The 19,076-nt window shown below is 36.5% G+C and overlaps 1 protein-coding gene across 4 annotated transcripts in view; it reads left to right on the plus strand.

The window, feature by feature from the left end:
- Positions 1-19,076, plus strand: part of DMD (dystrophin) — a 1,141,085-nt gene that overhangs the window by 790,429 nt on the left and 331,580 nt on the right. For all 4 annotated transcript variants that reach the window (XM_058829412.1, XM_058829411.1, XM_058829410.1 and 1 more), the window contains 2 exons: positions 6,926-7,027; positions 12,147-12,255. In XM_058829412.1, the coding sequence (XP_058685395.1) occupies positions 6,926-7,027; positions 12,147-12,255 (211 nt within the window). The remainder of the gene's footprint in view (positions 1-6,925; positions 7,028-12,146; positions 12,256-19,076) is intronic.

The raw sequence follows: 19,076 nt of genomic DNA on the forward strand, positions 1-19,076 counted from the left end.
AACATGCTTTGGATAAAGCATTTCACTCTGCAGAGTGGTAGGGTTTGCAATTTCAGGTGCTTTGCATGGCTTAAATTTTGGGATCATCTTAGTTCCATTTCTTCGTGGAGGATTTCCTTGCTCTTTTATTTCCTTTCCTTTTCCAGTACTAGGACTATGACATATTGGAGGGAACAGAATGATTAACACCACACCAAGTTTTTAAAGGTATTTTGTTGGCATATTTTATGAACTGCACAAAGGCTGCACTCATAGGTTTACAAAGTAGTTATAAACCCTAAAACTGCACTTTTAGAAAACAGAGGTCCTTCATGTACTGGTCTTTTCTGTGTAAGGATTTCAAATATTTTCCACATAGGTCAAGAGTTATAGATGTATCAATTTTCCAGATTCTCATTAAAATCAGATGTCTTTTATTTGCATACTTTATAAAGCTGAATTTATCTCACAATATTCTCTTCTGCATTAAGATAACTTCAAACATGGGCTTGGGATCAAATTTTATTCTCACACATTTAAAAGATCAGTCAGTTAATGTAACGGGGAAAGTATTATTATTTTATGTAATCATTAAATTTGCACTTTTAGAGTAAAAATAAATATCTATAAATTATAAATATATATTAGATAAAATTAAATAATATATAATTTCTGTGTATCTATAATATAATATCTAAAGTGACTCTCAAGAATGCTGTTGACTGTACTATCTGACCTGCCATCAAGAGCTGATGTTTACTGTGGTGTAGCTGAACTTTGATGTATTTTAATTAAGTCTCCTCTGACCATTCTTCTTTGTGATGCTTTACTTTGTTATCCTGCTTCATGAATGGGAATATGCAGAGCTGAGTCAAAGGAAAAAATGAGGTCACTGTTTTAGAATCAGAATTCTTGAAAATGGGAATATATACTTGTTTTCTATCTACTGACCTTTTTTAGGTTTTTTATGCATGTGAGGAAAAAATGAGGCACTCAGAATCTCACCATTTCTTTATAGCTTTTCTTGAATGTGTAGGAATGGTACTTGAAAGATAGATGTGAATGTTTGCTGGAATTTCACATTTACAGCTGTTAATAAAGAAAGATAATGTAGGTTACTCCTTCCAAGAGGAATTGAGGGCCCTGTATACAAACTGCATCCATCACACAAGGAAGTCTTTTGCCTCCCTGGGGTCCAGATAAGAGATATGGTTGAGAGACTGCCTAAACTTTGATTATTAAACGCTTCTGGTTGTCCAAGTCAGCAGCTTCAAAAAGTTCTAGAGCAATCAAAAAGGGACTTCAGGTCCCTGGGATGACTGGTTGAAAGGACAAGAACAGAGGTGGTTTCCCTCAATCTCTTGGATAGCAGAGAGGAATGCTGAAAGGTTTGGGAGAGCCCACTTGATCACTCTATGGCCTAAAGATTGTTGTCATTGAGGAAATGCTGGCCTTTTTGGTCATGGGGTAGTTTATACAGCACCAGGCCTATTGGAGAAAGATGGAATTCACTTGTCTAAAAGGGAGAAATGTTTGCAGTATGCAGACAACACTGAGTTGGGCAGGAGTGTTGATCTTCTGGGGGGCAGGAAGGCTCTGCAGAGGTATCTGGACATGCTGGGGCAATGGGCTGAGGCCACAGTCTCAACAAGGCCAAGTGCTGGATCCTGTACTGGGGTCACAACAACTCCAGGCAGAACTGCTGGGGGAAGAGTGGCTGGAAATGTGCCCAGAGAAAAGGAGCTGGGTTTGCTGGTCAACAGCAGCTGGACATGAGCCAGGTGTGCCCAGGGGCCAGGAAGGCCAAAGGCACCTGGGCTGGATCAGCAATGGTGTGGCAGCAGCAGCAGGGCAGGGATTGTCCCCCTGGACTCGGCACTGCTGAGGCCACACCTCAAATGCTGTGTCCAGTTTTGGGCCTCTCACTACAAGAAAGGCTCTGAGGGTCTGGAGCGAGTCCAGAGAAGGGCAGCGGAGCTGGGGAAGGGTCTGGAGCACAGGTCTGGTGAGGAGCAGCTGAGGGAGCTGCAGTGGTTTAGCTTTGAGAAAAGGAGGCTCAGGGAAGATCTTATCAGTCTCTCAAACTACCTGAAAAGGAGGTTGTAGCCACGTGAGGATCTTTCTCTTCTCCCAGGAAACCAGTGACAGGACAAAAGGAAATGGCCTCAAGCTGAGCCAGGAGAGGTTCAGGTTGGACATCAGAAATAATTTTGCACTGAAAGGATGGTCAGGGATGAATATGCTGCCAGGGAAGTGGTGGAGTCACCAGTCCTGGAAGTGTTCAAGATGCTCAAGTTCCAAGCATTTCATGCTATGGTTTAGCTGAAATGATAGTGTTTGGTCAAAGTGTTGCCTGGAATCAGAAGAAAAACTTTTCCAAACAGTGTTGAAGTGCTAGCATAAGGAGTAGTTCTTTATTGAAAGCTTTCAGGTGCACAAATACAGATATGAATGCAACATAGGGTTTCTACAATTTTTGAAAGGTTAATTAATTAGTCTATCTAGCAGGTACACCTAGTAGGAGAACAGTTCCCGTGGTGACCCACCCTTGGGCACCTTAGAGTGTCTCCAGAGGGTCCTTTGTCTCTCAAACCCTGGTGCAAAACAAAATGTCCTTGCTAGAAATTGTTTTCTTGAAAATAAAACTAAACAGAACTTCAAGAGTGTGACATAATGTGTTAGAGTTAGTATTGTTCTAAAGTATGAAAAAAGGTAAGAAAGTTCTAGAAACTATAAAACTATATATTAAAAATCTACAAAACTACAAATAAATTAAAAAGCTAAAACCTTTAGGCTTCAAAAGTTGGACTTGATTGTGGTGGTCTTTTCCAACACTAATGATTCCATGTGCATAAATTAGGAGATCCATCTCTGAGAATTCTCTTTACAAGTTATGCTCTTCTATATCTAAATTACAAGGAAAACATATTTAAATGTAGTTTTCCATTATCAAGTTAAATATATATGGAGATTTATATCTGGTTATTTCATAAAAGTTTGTTTGAAATTAAAAGCATGCAAACAGTTTTAGATTTTAGATTTATTATATTTGCTTGTTACACATCACTGCCTTGTCTTGATCAGTAAAAGGAAATTGCTCAGTGCTTCTCTTTTCCTGTGAATATATTATCCTCTTTAATTTTCATTTAGTATACTGTCTTGCTAAAGAGGTCATGAAACAACTTGAAACTTGAAACAACGACAAGTTTTGTAACAACTCAGTGTTTCAAATTATCTATATTAATTTCAAATTTATATTTTTTTATTTGAATGCTATAATTATGATTCCATTGTATTTCACTGTATAGACACATGTAATTATCCTGAGCTTCTCCTACTGTCCCTGCAGAATCTGTCCAAAGGATGTAAGCTCATGGGGAAATTGCTCTCAGAAATGTTACCACTGTTATCAGAGAAGGTGAATCAGTGATGAATATAAACCAATACTCAGTCAAAAATGGTGCTGATATGTTTATAGGTAGTTGACCAGGCCTCCTAATATATGTGCAGCATATGTCAAAAAGCCTGTCTGTGTCTGCTAGGCTAGTTTCCATCTCTTGAAATAACATATGCCAAGTCATAAAACTTTATCTTCCATTGGCATGCACACCAGGGGTTTAGCCAATATATTGGTTTCAGATAGGGAATATGAATTTTCTGAGTTCTGGGCTGTATCAATAGACTTTCATAGTCTAGATGGGACTTGTCCACTTTTTGTGTCCTTGCCACTCTTTCAGCCTGTAATTTTGTTCAGCAGGTTGAGTTGGCATGTTGTTGGACATGCAGAAGCCATTGTGGCTTATTCAGCAGCAGGCTTTCATCAGTTTGGATGCACTACTTTAGCACCACTGAAAATTAATAGATAGTGTGTCATGGAAAAAAGGCAGCCTCTGATTCTTGTTTATACATGTTTGAGAAACAGCAGTTTCCAGTGATGATGTATTTTAATTTGCCATATGTGTGAAAAGTTTAATTAGCATATTCATCACCCAGCCAGAAGCAGCGTTACGATTGCTTTCCCAGGAAGTTCATAAATTGTGCAATTCCAGCAGTCAGCTCTGTCTCCCAGAGACAGCTCTGCATCCTCCCACAGCAAGCAAAGTGAGTGTGAATGAGGACTTGGTCAGGACTTTAAAACAAATATGACTTTGGTATTCTCTAAAAACTGGTGGAAATGAGCATCTAAAATTCCTATTAACTTTAGCAGTAGCCTGTCCTGTGTGATGAAGATGAGAGGTCAGGCTCTGCTCTGGGAATATGCTGTTCTCCTGCATCCTGCTCAGCCTAGATAATAACCGTGGTCTTTTTTGTGTGCAAACCATTGGAGGCTATATTGTGGTCATTACCATTTTCTTCTCTTAGGGAATTAGATAATGGAACAGAATCCTGTAACTACTCTCTTGCCTGTCAACCCTATTAATCAGGTGTCACTTAGCAAATGGATTTGAAATTGCTGGAAACTTGTTCACTGGGCAGGATTCATCAAGGGGCTATCCCATCAACCAAGGAACTGGGCAAAGAGCTCCCTCAAAGTTACTACAGCAATTTCATGTCAGATGTGCACTTACTTAAAATAAATTTAAATAATATGTTGGGATTAGTGGGTGACAAAGTATTCGCTGCTCTGACAGATAAGATACCTGTTAATTTCAGCAGTGTCCAAACGAATGCCAAGATATTGAGAACTTCTTTTGCCCCTGTACTCTTACCTCTATTCTTATTGCCACGTATCTCTCAAAGCATCATGCTGTATTGGATAGACTAGCACAATGCATTTTGGTTTAGGTCAAGGCCACTGAATTTGAAAGGTCAGAATATATAGGGTTAGTTCATGCAGCTGCAGAAAATTGTACAGCAGAAGGAATCAGTGATTTAACTACTCAATACATTACACCTTCCACACTGGTTACAGCCAGAAAGAAAATGGTATCTGTGTTCCTAGACCAGTCCATGGTGGAAAACAAAGTCCATTGAGGGGGGAGGATTAAGAAATCCACTTCAAAGGCACATTCATGTTGCAGGTTAAACCCTCAGCAGAGGCACACCCACAGTTTTCTTAGTATTCTTGGACTCCATAGGGAGTTGTAATGTGATTTTCCTGCTGCAGAATTTATTATGATAACTGATGCTATCATGAAAGAAGATGAGTGTTTGAGACATGTAGAATTACACAACAGAAAGTATTAGCCAAATACTGCAGATGGCTTAAAGAGAAAAACAAAAAAAAACCAAAACAAATAATGAAACAAGAACTAAATAACAATTATTAAAATGCCTAGCTTCCATTAAGATGGGAAGAAAATTACCTCTTCATTAACACTCCTTGATTATTATTTTTTTCTTTATGTGCTGAGTAGGGAAGTAGAAAGTTAACATAATATTGAAACAGAAAGAAAATAAGACTTTAATGAGGGTTTTATCAAAAGGTTAATAAACTCTCACCCGCCTCATATCCCAATTTTGCTGTGCATTGCTTTTCAGTGCTCATTCTCTATAAATCCTTACAGTTATATTTCATTAACATTTAAATGCATAATAAAAAAATGAAATTGATACATGTTTGAAATATCATTGCAAGAAATCAGACAAAAGTTTAATTAAATTCATTTGTTGTTGACCAACAGTATTATATGAGTGTTTGAAAAGTAAAATTAAAGATGACATTTAATAAACTAAGCCTTTATTTTTAGTGGTTGTTCATAAAATTTTGCGAGTAAAGTTTTAGGGAGCAGTGTAGACATACTTTATATGTTAAGTTTAAACATAGGAGCAGAATGGCCCCTTCTTGAGACTTAAAATTGCATAGATTTCAGCAGGTTTATTGCAGTAAAAAGAACAGCAGATTTTCACCAATAAAATGATGTGTTGGCTCAGATAGTGATACCTGGCACACAATCTTGTCTGCTTATCTGTCACATTTATGATAACCGAGAATGTGGACAGAAAACTAAGCTGGAGAGTTAGTGGGTAGTCAGCAAGACTGATTAGGACAAGATAATCAACCTATATAGTATGTGGGTGAGGAGAGAGGAAAACAAAAAGACCCCAACCAAATCATTTTGATAATTCAGGTATTATTTCATTTATATTACTAGAAAAAAAAAAATGAAATAAGCTATGAATCTTGGAACTCCAGATTTTCTTTTAATCTACAATTTTCAGTAGGTTTGGATTTTTTTGTATTAATTATAGAGTTTTGCCCATTATTTATTTGCTCAGTGCCTGACAGAATGAAGCTGCTTTGTGTTGGGAGAGGTTATTTGGAATTTCCTTATTTTAACACACAGATTACACATTCCCAGAATAAAAAAGAAATTGCTACAGAATATCTGTTGTTAATTCAGTAGGATGTTATTGCTAATGGTAGGTGTCTCCCTGTACCTTTAGGAACTGTCACTACTACTGTGGTTTTCATTCAAATTAATTTTTCTAAGTGTTTTTACTACCTAAGTGGTAGTTTAGTACTCGCAATTGCAGTCTTCTGTTAATTTTTTAATCTTTTTAAACTCACTATCATTGTTGCATCTCATTAGATGGTTTTAATGCCATGTACTGTATGAACAAAATATTAACCAGTGCACTTTTCATCAGCTGGTAGTGTAAAACCAACAAAACAACAGAGCCTCTTTATAGAGATTTCTCATGACTGTCTTTCTTACTATGAATTTGTGCTAGCTTTTTATTCATTTTACTGAAACCTTCAAGATGAAGTGACCTAACACTGTTTATTTTGATAGCATTACTCTTTTCTGTCCCTCTTTGCTTTGGATTTTTCTGGTGATCCCCTTTGTCCTTAGCTGCCACTATCCTTGTATTTACCCCCACACCAATTCTGAGCAGAAATTTGTCTACTTGTCTTTTATGGCTTCCCATGGAGTTTTAGGACTATTCAGTCTTACTGCTTATGCTATGGTTAATCTAGACTGCCTGTGTTTTTATTTTTCAGGAAACTGAAGCAGCAGTGCAAGCTAAACAGCCGAATGTGGAAGAGGTTTTGTCTAAAGGGTGTCATTTATATAAGGAAAAACCAGCTACTCATCCCGTAAAGGTAATGAAGCAACCTTTAGCAATATCCATTACTGTGTAATAGGTTATGCTTCCCCTGTTGTACACTTGTCCTTGATGTGCTCTGTTTAAAATCAATAAAAGAACCTGGCAAATGGCATTTGTTCTGTTCTGTGATGACATAACCAGGAAAAATGTAATGTTCCCAGCTAAAAGTCTTTTGCATGTTGTGATGGGAATGTTGTTTTTGACATTAAGGTTGTTTTACTCATTTAACAGTAATTCACACTGAAAGTAAATATAATTTTTGGTGTGTAATTAATGGCAACGTGTAACTTTAAATGCCTTTTTTTTAAATTTCACTTTCAGAAATTTTGTCAAATAAAAAGAAAGTAAATTTTCTAGAAAAAGTAAGAGTTAAGTTATAAATAGAGTACTTTCTTTTTTTTTTTTTTTTTCATTTTGAAGAAAAGAACACATGGCAACATAGAACTTTCTCACTCAATTTCTCTGCCAAATTTTATCTAGAATGACTGACTTGATTGTATTTTGGAGCAGAGGACACATTGTTTGGAAGACTATGCCTCCCAGCACTTCTCTTTTAGAAAAATGTACTGTAGAATCCTTTTCCTCATATTACAAATCAGTTATAAGGGGGTATTTTACACACTTTTCCTAAAGGCTATGAATACCTTAATTGAGACTAGAGTGTCATTTTCTATCCTGTGAAATCTTAAAGTCATCAGCAAGCATCCTCCCACGTCTGGTTCAGCTGCTTTTCAAGCAGGAGACCAAACTAGTGATGTCAGTGCCATACAACCAGAGCTTGGTCTGTTTTCTAGTGTTATAACTGCTAATTAAGTATCTGTAAACATGATGATTAAGAGTTCCCAGCAACAGTAATAGTGGCTTATTGATTACCCTAAGTATCTATTACAATTGCTTCTGACTGGGCTGAGATAGCAAACTTTGTATTTAGAGCTTTTCAAAATGTACAGCACTCCAAAACCACAATTGGCAGAAAAAGAGTTTCTTCACAAAGATAAAATGTCTGTAGGTGATCTCCACAGTGAATTTCTTGGTTTTCTGTCTATATTTAGTCACTATTGCTAGAGAATTATTTTCCTACTTCTACAAAATTTCCTCTGAATTACTTGTAAATCCCACCAGCACATGAATGAAGTGATGTCCACTTTAGAAATTAATACATGTTTAAGAATGATTTGGTTTCTCGTCTTCTTTCCTGGACAGAAATGCTTAAGAGTTGTTATCCCATTTGGTATATGTGCATTTTTAATGATCAATTCTCCTAAACATGATAAAATGCTACAAGAGGTAAACTAAAGGTGACTTGAGTGGGCAGAAGCAAGACTCTGTTGGGTGTTTTCCTTGGCTAATAAATCCCTATTTTTGTTGGGAACTGATATGTCATCTACACACATTCCCCAATATCTGCATTTACTCATTTTGTGTGACCAGCTGCAGTCTTTGGGGACCTTTATTCCACAGCAGAGCACTCAAAATAACAGAAAGCTGGAGGTTTTGGCTTTCTGGATTTTTTTAATTGCATAGAAAGAATCGCAGAATGAATGCTGGTATTTTCAAGAGGAAGAGCTAGTAATTGTTTTACCTAAGAAAGACAGAAGTATAAATGGTGTTGAAATGATTTTGTTTAGCCCAAAATTCTGACACAGAAGTATACTCTGTCTATGTATTTTAAGTGTTCACATCAAAGACTGAAACTCGACAATTGTTACCAGATTTACTGGAAAAAGGTGACTTTTAAAATTACAATGTTTCTTGAGTTTTAATTTTGACAATGATATTGTAAGACGTATCTGTGAGGAAATTAGTAACTTGTGGAGTAGTGCATATTTAATTTTTAGTCTCTCTTTCATTGTAATTTACTTGTTTCTTTACATTCTGTAGTTCATTTAACTGTGCAACCTGTGAAGTTAATTTCTAGTTCAATGTCTGTCTAGGGCAACAAGTCATAAAGCAGTGGTTATATATATATGCTGTCAGAACTGTTGACTTGCTTTCTTGATGCTCTAGGTAGATTTCCTCAAGTCATCATTCTTCCTGAGTTCCTTTCAATACAGTCTGCTATTTGTATGTTTCAACACAGACTTTTTGATTAATATCAAAATAATTTTCTACACAAAAGGTATTCTGTGGAAGCCAAAATAATTTTTACTGTGATTAAGATGGCTTTGGAAAGATATTTAGCAAGTTTGCAAAACTAAGAACTCAAAATTTTAGAAAATTAGTTCATTAGAGCTACTCTGGTACCATTATTTTAGGCTGAACCCTGATTAATTCAGTTCAGGATATGGACATCACTCACAGTAGAAGCAGCAATTCAATACTTAGACTCATAGTTCTTGTTTAGTGTGTGGTACAGAAAAAAAAAAGATAAAATTACATGCCCTCTTTAAAAGCATTAATTACTTGTCTAGCATTGCTTGACAAATTTGTAGATTATTTAGTTCTCTGCGGCACCTTTGTTTTTGTTCCTCCATTATTTCCTTAATTCACCACAAATCTTCCCATTCTTTTCAATAAATGAAGTAGAGGTCCTATTGACTTATTCTCACCGCAAGCCTTTCCTGTGCTCAAAAGTAGTATCTGCCAGAAAATTAGAGATATCCCTGCAATTGATGTGCATTTTATCTGAAATAATGTACGTAGTTAAAATTATTCTGGCATTTCCTAATGTTTAGCTGCTTATCTTTGCAACCTTTAAAATATATTCTCATTATAGTATTTTGAATGTAAATTAAATCTCATGGATTTATATTGACACGTACTTAATCTTATCTCATAGTTATGTCACTGAAATAAGTATATTTTCACACCTTCACTAAGCATACTAAAATAGAATTTTGCAATGCAAGTCTGTAAAAACATTTTTGTTGGCAAATGAAATCCTTGTATATGCTGATTCAAGAGTCAAGAATGGGATGACATGTGTGATCCTTTAAGCACTAGCACTTTAATAATCAGACCTATTCACTTTTATAAAATGGATTTCATGCTTTTGAAATTCATTTCTATAAAGCTTTTGAAGGTGAGGGAGAGAGAGGTTACTGCTGGTGTCAGTGGCAATAGAAAGAATGTAAGCCCCAACCTCATGATTAACAGCACTTAATCAGAGCAGTTTATTCAGGAAAGGATTTCTGTGCCAGTGGAAGAGCTGTGGTTCCCTTGCCACATCACTCAATTTGTCTTTTCCTCTGGTGGGTGAGAAGTAAGTAGTGAGGAATTTATTTTCATTGTCCTCAGTCTTGCATTTAAAAGACTACATTTCTCTCTTTAAATATTCATATCTAATTTTAGTGCTGTCAGTAAGATTAGTCCACATAAGGATGTTAACATCACTTAAATTGCACCAGTGTTGACATTTAAAGAAAATCTATAAATTTTGTGCTAAGTGCAACTTATTTGGATGTTCATGCTTGTCACGAGATCTCTGGAGTTGCAATTACAGCAAAATTTTTGTGCCCAAAGAATATAACATTTTAATGCATGCATGTTAATTTATGCCAGATGCAAGATCAAACTGTAATTTTGAGAGAAGGTTTTAGAACTGGTTGCTCTCTTATTAGTGGTGTAGCTGTTGCCCCAGACAACCCCTCTAACATGTGTGGTGGGCACGTTTTACATTTGGTCATTGCTGGAAAGAAATCTTTGGCTCATATATGTAAAAATGATTATGAAGCTACTCATGACCAGGACCAGTATTCGAATCATGGAATAGAGCCCAACTCCTGGTCCTGCATGGGACAGCCCCAAAATCACCCCCATGTGCCTTAGAGTGTTGTCCAAACACTTCTTGACCTCACACTGGCTGGGAGCTGTGCCCGCTTCCCTGGGGAGCCTGGTCTAGTATCCAACCACCCTCTGGGTGAAAAATCTTTTCCTGGTATCTAAACCATCCCCACTACCTCAGAGTCTGTGTGTGTGTGTGAGTACATACATACTTCAATTTAATGAGCACTGTTCTCCATCCCTCTCCCATTGACCTCTGTCATCTTAGACTCCAGGTAATTAAAGTACCTTTCTTAATAGGCATCCTGTTTCTATCACGGCTGGATTGTGGTTTTGACTATGTATCTAATTGTGGATTGATACCATAGAATACTAAAAGCCTTCCTGAGCTGCACCGGTACTCTGTGCTGCTTTTTGTAGCAGAGAATCAGAGAACAGCTTAAAAAGAAATGCAATCTTCATTTTAAGAGTTTAGACATGTCAGCATAGAATTAGCAATGCTTCATCCTTCTTTACAATCCTGAAAGCAAGAAAAAAAGAGAGGTAGAAGCAGCATTTTCAAATCTAAATGCCTCTCAGGGTTATTTGAGGACTGATGTTATTCACACTCCAGACTTTCATGCAGGTTTTGTTTAAAAGTAACAGTTAAGCCATTGCTACACAGGACTGTGTGCTCACACACTGAGGTTTATGGCACCCTGAAGACTGCTAAGACTTTATATATATATATATAATTTTAATAGATGGAAGAATAAATTCTGCATTTGATTTTAGAAGTTGCAGAGGTTTTATTGAAAAGTTTTTTGAAGTCCATAACCCACCTTTCTATTTTAATTTAAAAAATTATCAGTTCATGTTCACAGTGGTTAAAAGGCAAACCTCTGATGCTGGGGGAAACGGGGCTGAGCTTGGTCCAGGAAGTCACTCTGTGCTCAGGGTCAGGCACCTGTGCTGGTTCTAAGTTGTCTCTGAGCTTCAGCAGCCAAACTTTGAGAAGAAAAGATGCTTTTAGGACCCTGACATCAGGAAACAATTTTGTAGCAGAGCTAGAAAGGATTTTACTTGTACCTCTCCCCCATTTGTGAAAATTCATTGCTGTATCTTTCTGTTTTGTATTTTTTTTTAAATTCAGGTGATCCAACAGATGAAAAAAAAGCCCATTTGTTTTATTTTGCATTTATTTACATTAATTTACATTTGCTTACATTACAGATCCATTTTGGATGGGGCCCTGAGCAAACTGATCTATTGTGTGGCATCCCTTCCCATGGTGGGAGGGGAGCTGGAACTAGATGGTCTTTAGGGTCCTTTCCAGCCCAAGCCATTCTGTGATTCTGTGATACATTAATTTATGTATTATAAATTTAATATTTTGCTATTTTCTATTCTAGAAAAGGTTAGAAGACTTGAATGCTGACTGGAAGGCAGTACACCACTTAATTCAACAACTGAAGGAAAAGCCAGCATTAGCAGCATTTGGCCATCTATCTTCAGGTGTCTGTAAGTGCTTCAGTATATGTATTTTTTTTAACTGATTAAAAATCACACAGTTAAAATGAAAATGGCTGGAGACTGTCTAAATTAATTCTGCATCCTTTAAAGTGCTACTGTGACATTCAAGTTGGTTTTTTATCATTGCCTTTCTATTTTATTCAACGTATCCCAGAAGACAGATTATGATTTGATAAAAAGGTTGCAGAATACTTTTCAAATTATTACTGTTTCAAAGTGATTTTTCTTTCATTCCATCAAGAGGTGAGATTTTGACTTTCTGCATATACTAATGGAGGAAATACTACAAAGGGAGACAAATTATTTAAATTAAAAGATAATAATGTTTTAGGTCAAGTGTCTGTAGATTGGTCACAGAATGAAATTCTGAAATTACTGATGGAATAATAAAGGGAGACTGTTTCAAAATGAAGCTTGTCTATTAACAGAGAAAGTCATATGACAGCATGGTAGGAGGAATTCTGCAGTTAAACACTAAGTCTATGATTTATATCGCTTTGTGTCTTACATTCATGCATATGCAACAAGACACCTGATCTTTATTTCATTTAAATTATTTTAACAATATTTATATTAGATTATACTCATATTTCTTTGTGTCTTCTTGTTCCCTACAAGGATTACAAACTCTTTTTTTCTTCCTTCATAAATGGATTTTATCTCGTTGTGCGTTCCTTTGAAAAGTAGTGATTAAACATGGCTGAAAAAGTGTTTGATGGAAGCATGGTGCTCAGTTTGAGTTTCCAAAGTCTCTAAGATTCTTTACTGGATATTGAACCATTTCAGTTGCTTGAATGAAGAATATTACCTATACAATTTGGAAAGCTGCTCATCATATGTTGGAGCAGAAAGAAATCTGTCCCCCCAACCCCTGTCAGACTGCCTGTAACTCAAGCTATGATACAGCTGCAATAATCTGGAATTGGATTGCATGTGGGTTGTTGGTCTCTCTTGTTTTTAACATTTTCTAGTTACATGTTTCATACAAGAAAATCTTGAAGTGGAGAATTCTCTACCTTCTAATGCTGGTCCTCTGGGACAGCAAAGCAGAAAACCCTTTTTTTCAGAGAAGTACATAATTGCTCCATAGAGACAGAATCCAGAAATTTCAGTACCAGAAAACAGTCCAGCTCCTGCCCAAAGAGCATGTGTTCAAGAAAAGGAGTTCTCTTGCTTGTGACATGATGAATCTTACTAAAAAGGAACTATTCTTTGAGCTGAGTCCCATAGAACTGCTGTGGTTCCAGTGGCAATTACTGCAATTTTCTAAAAAGAGACAAATGCCACTACTGTATTTATAAACAAGTAGTACAACAGAATTCTAGCTTTGCATGATTTTGTTCCAAGGCATTCTACAGGAATTCATGTAATGGCATGGGGGGGAATGAAGGAGATGTGTAATCATTTCTTGCTGTGCTAAACTTGCTGTGTGAGTTTTCTGTGTGAACAGGTTGTGTCAGGTTCCAGAGGCAAAGAGTGTTGGCAAGTTGTGTGTTTTCTGTTACAAAAAAAATTATAATAATGGTACAAGAGTGAGAACACAGAGTAGTAATGCAATATATTTTTATATTACCTCATCTCTAGCTGAAGAATTTCAAAATTACTCACCCTAATGGAAGATGTAGTCTCTGACTGCTAATGTTTCTGAGACTCAGAATTATACATGCAGAAAATGAAAGCTCTGGGGTTCTAGAAAAGATTAAGCAGGAAGTAAGATTGATTTCCCTTCATTGTCACAAGCACTTAAAATTTAAACCTGTGCTTATAACACTAATTCATAATTTTTCTTTATTTGAGTCAGTTTACTGTGATCACCTCATTATAGGTGTATTGACATAGAACTGTAGAGTTCAAAAAGATCCCAGGGAGACATCTATTCTTTTTGCTCAAGGCACAGTTGATTAGTGCAGGTTGCTCAGGGTCATGTCCAGACAGGTTTTTAAAATCTCCACGGATGGAGACTCTACAACCTCTCTGGGCAACTTTTTCCAGTGTTGAGCAACTCTGACAGTAAAAAAGTTTCTTCCTCTATTCAGATAGAATTTCTAGTATTTCAGTTTTCACATGGTGCTTCTCCTCCTGTCTCTGGGATTTACTGAAGACAGTCTGGATCTGTCTTTACTCCTCCAATCAGATATGTAACCACATGGATAGGATCCCCCTGAGCCTTTTCTTCTCCAGGCCAAGAGAGCAGGTTTCTACAAACATAGGAAAATATATCTGCTACTAAGGTATTTTTGTATTGCATTTAACAGAATGGGAGGAGAGGAGGGAAGAAATTGAATGTCATGGGTCTAGTCATCCTGTAGCATAAGTTCTGCAGTTATTTTAACCACTCATGTTGTAGATATTTTTTATGGCCTTATTTACTCTGTGCTGCTGATTCTCATGTACCATAGGGACTCAAACTGGCTGTGGGAGAGCCAGCTTTAACCAAGCCTCCCAAAAGCTAAACAATCTCATTAAAGGTCATTTGTAGAGAAAGATACACAAAATTATCTTGGAAGGGTTTTGTGAAGGAAGGTCACTATCTCCTGTTCACAATTATTCACTTCCTGATCCTATAGGGACTTTTAGGGACATCAGGATTGAATAATATTGACAAGTGTATTTGAGACCAGGGAATGAAGATGTAACTGGCTCACCCCTACTGCCTTGTCAGGTATCATTTGGTCTGGTCTGGTTACAGGAACTCAGACAGAGAATCTTAATAAATTCCATCTGGTGGCTCTTACAGAGCTAAAGCACCCTAGCTGTAATTATTTCTAGATCTGCATATTATAGCTTCTTTGGCAGAAGAAGCATTAAAAAGTATTTCTTGATATTCCACCAGTCCAGTGTGCCCTCAGGCATAAGGAACAAGAATTACTTCTCCAGCTCAAAAAATGTACTTAGCTGAAGGGTATGCCTAAAACCTTAGCAAAGATTGACTTCCAAAATAAGATGAATCAGGAAGAAAATCACTCTTGCTGTCTGTACTTGACAGGGTAACATGAAGCAGTGTGAATGTCTCTATCCAAATACCTTGATGCATTGCTTAGCCAGCAGTTTGAAAACATTTTAAACAGAGAGAAATGCAGTTCTGGAATGTGTTTTTCCAGGAGGGAGTGTCGTTTTTAATAGTGTCATTAGCATTAATATGATTTTTTTTTCTTCTTTTGTACTAAGTGCTATCACTGTATTTACTTAGTAAGTTGGGTAAAGGTGCACACTGCTTTGTAAACCCCTCTGAATGCATTCTGGGGTAGGAGGCACTCCTGGCTTGTTCTGGAGAAAGATGTTTTCCATAATCTGTCTTCATTCCAGTAAGATGCCAGGGAAAATTTTGGCCACTTGTATTTAGAGATACCTTGAAAATAGAATTTCTTTAAAAGGATGTGTATTTATTTTCAGTTGTGCTATACTTGAAGTTGCTGAAATTTTAACACTACAAATGAATCCAGCTGAAAGTACTCAGTCAACTAATTTTACATTTTACATATTCATCTAATAAAACTGTGAGTGATATATTATCTTAATAGTCTTGCAGTTTTACTTATTCAGTGAACAGTTCTTTGTGTACAAGCAATTTCTTTTTTCTCTTGACTGCTTACACAAGTTTTTGTCCCTTTTTCTGTCTCTTTTTTTTGTACGAAATGCCTAATCAAGTGAAACAGAAAAACACGTGACTGTGAAATGAAAAAAAAGTTGAGTGAGAATTACAATGAGCTACAATGGTGAAAATTCTTCTGAAATTAGTCATAATTTGTCCCTTTAAACTTAAAAAGTTATAAATCTTATTTTGGAGCATTGTTTGTAGGAGGTCTGAAAAAGATATAGAGAAAAAATGATTGCTTGTGTTTAACAGATTATAGGAGGGTTGCATTTGACAGAAAAGCTGTATAGGCATGGTTAGGTGCTATACACTTGCTACAAATAATTTGAGGAAAGCTAATACTGCATCACCAGAGCTCACCGTCAGCTTTAGATATCTTTCTTCAAATGTCTACAATCAGTGCCCTTCTGTGCTTTCAGTATAACTTGCTTTAGGAGTAGTAGTCAGACACTGCAGACACAGAGCCAAAGACGAGGCTTCCCTGTAGAGGGGAAGAAAGCTTTTCAGGATTTAGAACGGATGAGGAATGGAACAGGAGTGAGGTGTCATGCTGAGTCCATTAGACTCAAGTTGTAGTGTGAGGCCTGTGAGCTGAAGTTCACCAGCAGTAATGGTGGTGGAGAGAACTCATCACTTATTAGCCCATATATTCATCTGAGTACTAAAAAATATTCACAGCAGTCAGACACCTCCAGAGCCTATAATACCTTGAGTCTTGGGATTTGAATTAAAATAGTGAAATTTGTGAATGTGGGGAAAATAGTGAAACAGAGTTTCATTGCTTATCCTTTGGTATTTTACATGCAAGAGTATAGCATGTCTCCTTCTGTCTGGGAAATATAGTTTGTTTTTCATTTCTCTGTGAGGCAAGGCCCCACCTGGAGTAGTCATGCTGCTTTGTTCAAGGCTTGTAAGATCATATACAACAGTTCTTGAAAAATATCAGTTACTCTGTGTATGCACTGCTGTGGCTTAATGCAGCTGGGATTCATATTCACTGCTTGCAATATATAACATAAGAAGCAGCTTCTGGTACTATATATAAAAATACACTGTTCATGAGTCTAGGTTTTTGAGGAAACTTAGCCCTAAACTAAAGCATGTATGTGAAAATGCATACCTTGATCAAATAGCCGAAGGTTTAAAACTAAAATCCACTTAGCTCAGAAGCTGAAAGTGCTTCTGTAGTGCTAATGCATCTAGATGTATTGTATGCATCTAGAATTTTCTTTTGTCTTCAAAATGCATGGTTGAGTTTTTTATTATTCCATACTGGTTATTTCTAAAATAGGAAGACGTACAGATGGACATAACAGTATCCTGCATTTTGAAAACTGTCCTGATAAATCTCTGACACGAGATTTGGTTTAATATTTTCAGATGAAGGATTCTTTGTTCAGGAAACTGTAAACATTGAAATATATTCATTTCCAAGGACTTCAGAGCTGGATTGTTCCATTGCCTCTTTAAAAACAAACAAACCATTTGTATTTAAGAGATAATCAGGAGACAATGACAGAAATATAAGAAACAAAATGAATGACAACAACTCGCTTTGAGCAAAAAATGTGCACTAGATACACTTTCTTTTTTTCATACTTCAGAGCTAATGTGCTCTGAAGCAGTCATTGTTCATGCATAATGCTCACTGTTTGGGTGAGCACATATGCTGAAGTTCAATGCTATTTCTCAGAATTTCCAAAAGCTTGTTTTAAAACTCCTTGTGCACCTGAGAATATTACAATATGTGTATTCAAAGTGTAAATTAAAAACAAATGTAAAATCAGATATTTGAGTGTCTATATTGTTTATAGCAGCTGACATAGTACAATTGACACCAAGAATACTCAAAATAATTCTTTGGGAAAGACTGAACAATGGGTGTGTGCATCTACAATGTTTTCAATACTAATGAACATCTGTGTTGATATTAAATGTTGATATTAAACTTTGCACATAGTCCGCACTACTTAAAAGACATTTTCTGTCACCTATTAAGAAGTTTTCATGAGGGGTATGGTAGATACCTAATTTTCTAGAGCCATTCTCCAGAGAGCTGAAGAGTTAAAAATCCACAGCATGTAACTGTTGGGACAAGTAGCTCTACACTGAATTAAAGGGCAGTGCTACTGCCAGTAGTCCATTTTGTCACACTTTGGTTATAGGACACCAGTAAAGATCACTCTCATGAGTTGTAGTAGAGAGAAATATGATTTCCAGTAATGATCACAGTCTAGAACCATATAGTTTCTGATACTTGTGCATGTTGACTCTAAAGGAAATGTCAACTTTTAATAATAGCCATAATTTGGTTTAATGCTATGAAGAGTTTTACAAAAATAAAATGTAAGAGGGAAATTGAATAGGTAAAGATGCAGTAGGGAAGTATCACAGAGAATACCTTGAGCTCTTAAATCATCAGAGACCAGTAACAGTAGATTCCTCCTTTAGTCAGCTGGCCTAACAAAGGTTGCTCATGCTTGTATAAAGTGAATTAGCAAAGGAACAGATTACTGTCTTTAGCTTTTCTTTTTGATGAAGGAATAAATAATGGTTTATATAAATAATTTTAGTAGATTTGGGTTTGAGTCATTTTACTTTACAGACTCGTGTAATAAAGAGGTTCAGAGATGCCAGCCTGAGATTGCCCTATGATGTGTGAATTGCCATATATCTGTTTTCCCCTTTATATTCAGGTAAGAAGTGTCTAATCATCCCATCTGGTTTCTGTTAAGAAGCTTTTTTACTTCTCACGTATGTGACACATCCAGCAAATAACAATATGGCACAAAACTGAATCTGTTAGCACTTGATTGGAGATTTTTCAAGGTCAGGACCCAGTTTCACAAGCAGTTCTATTTTTCAATACAGCTGACATCAGACACAAGCTGAAGACAAACTTGTCTAATAAAGCTTTCAGATTCAATTTTCTCTCTGCATATAGCTTCAGGAATCTCTGGAGGTCATTCACAGCATGTGCTGTAACACCAACAGGGAGAAGTAATGAAAAGCATCTATATAAAAAGCTGACACTCTGCCTTCCGAGCTGCATGAATAAAAACATAATAAGCAAGTTTAGAAACACAAATCTCTGTTATTCTCAGGGTTTCTATTTTGATCTTTATAACATATCTTGATTTGAGGATTTACTTCTGGTTTTTCTGACAGGTGAAAAATATATGCAAAATATACTTAAGCCACAAATGCCCAATTT

Source organism: Poecile atricapillus, chromosome 1 (genome assembly GCF_030490865.1).
Source record: "Poecile atricapillus isolate bPoeAtr1 chromosome 1, bPoeAtr1.hap1, whole genome shotgun sequence".
In the NCBI taxonomy this organism is placed as follows: Eukaryota; Metazoa; Chordata; class Aves; order Passeriformes; family Paridae; genus Poecile; species Poecile atricapillus.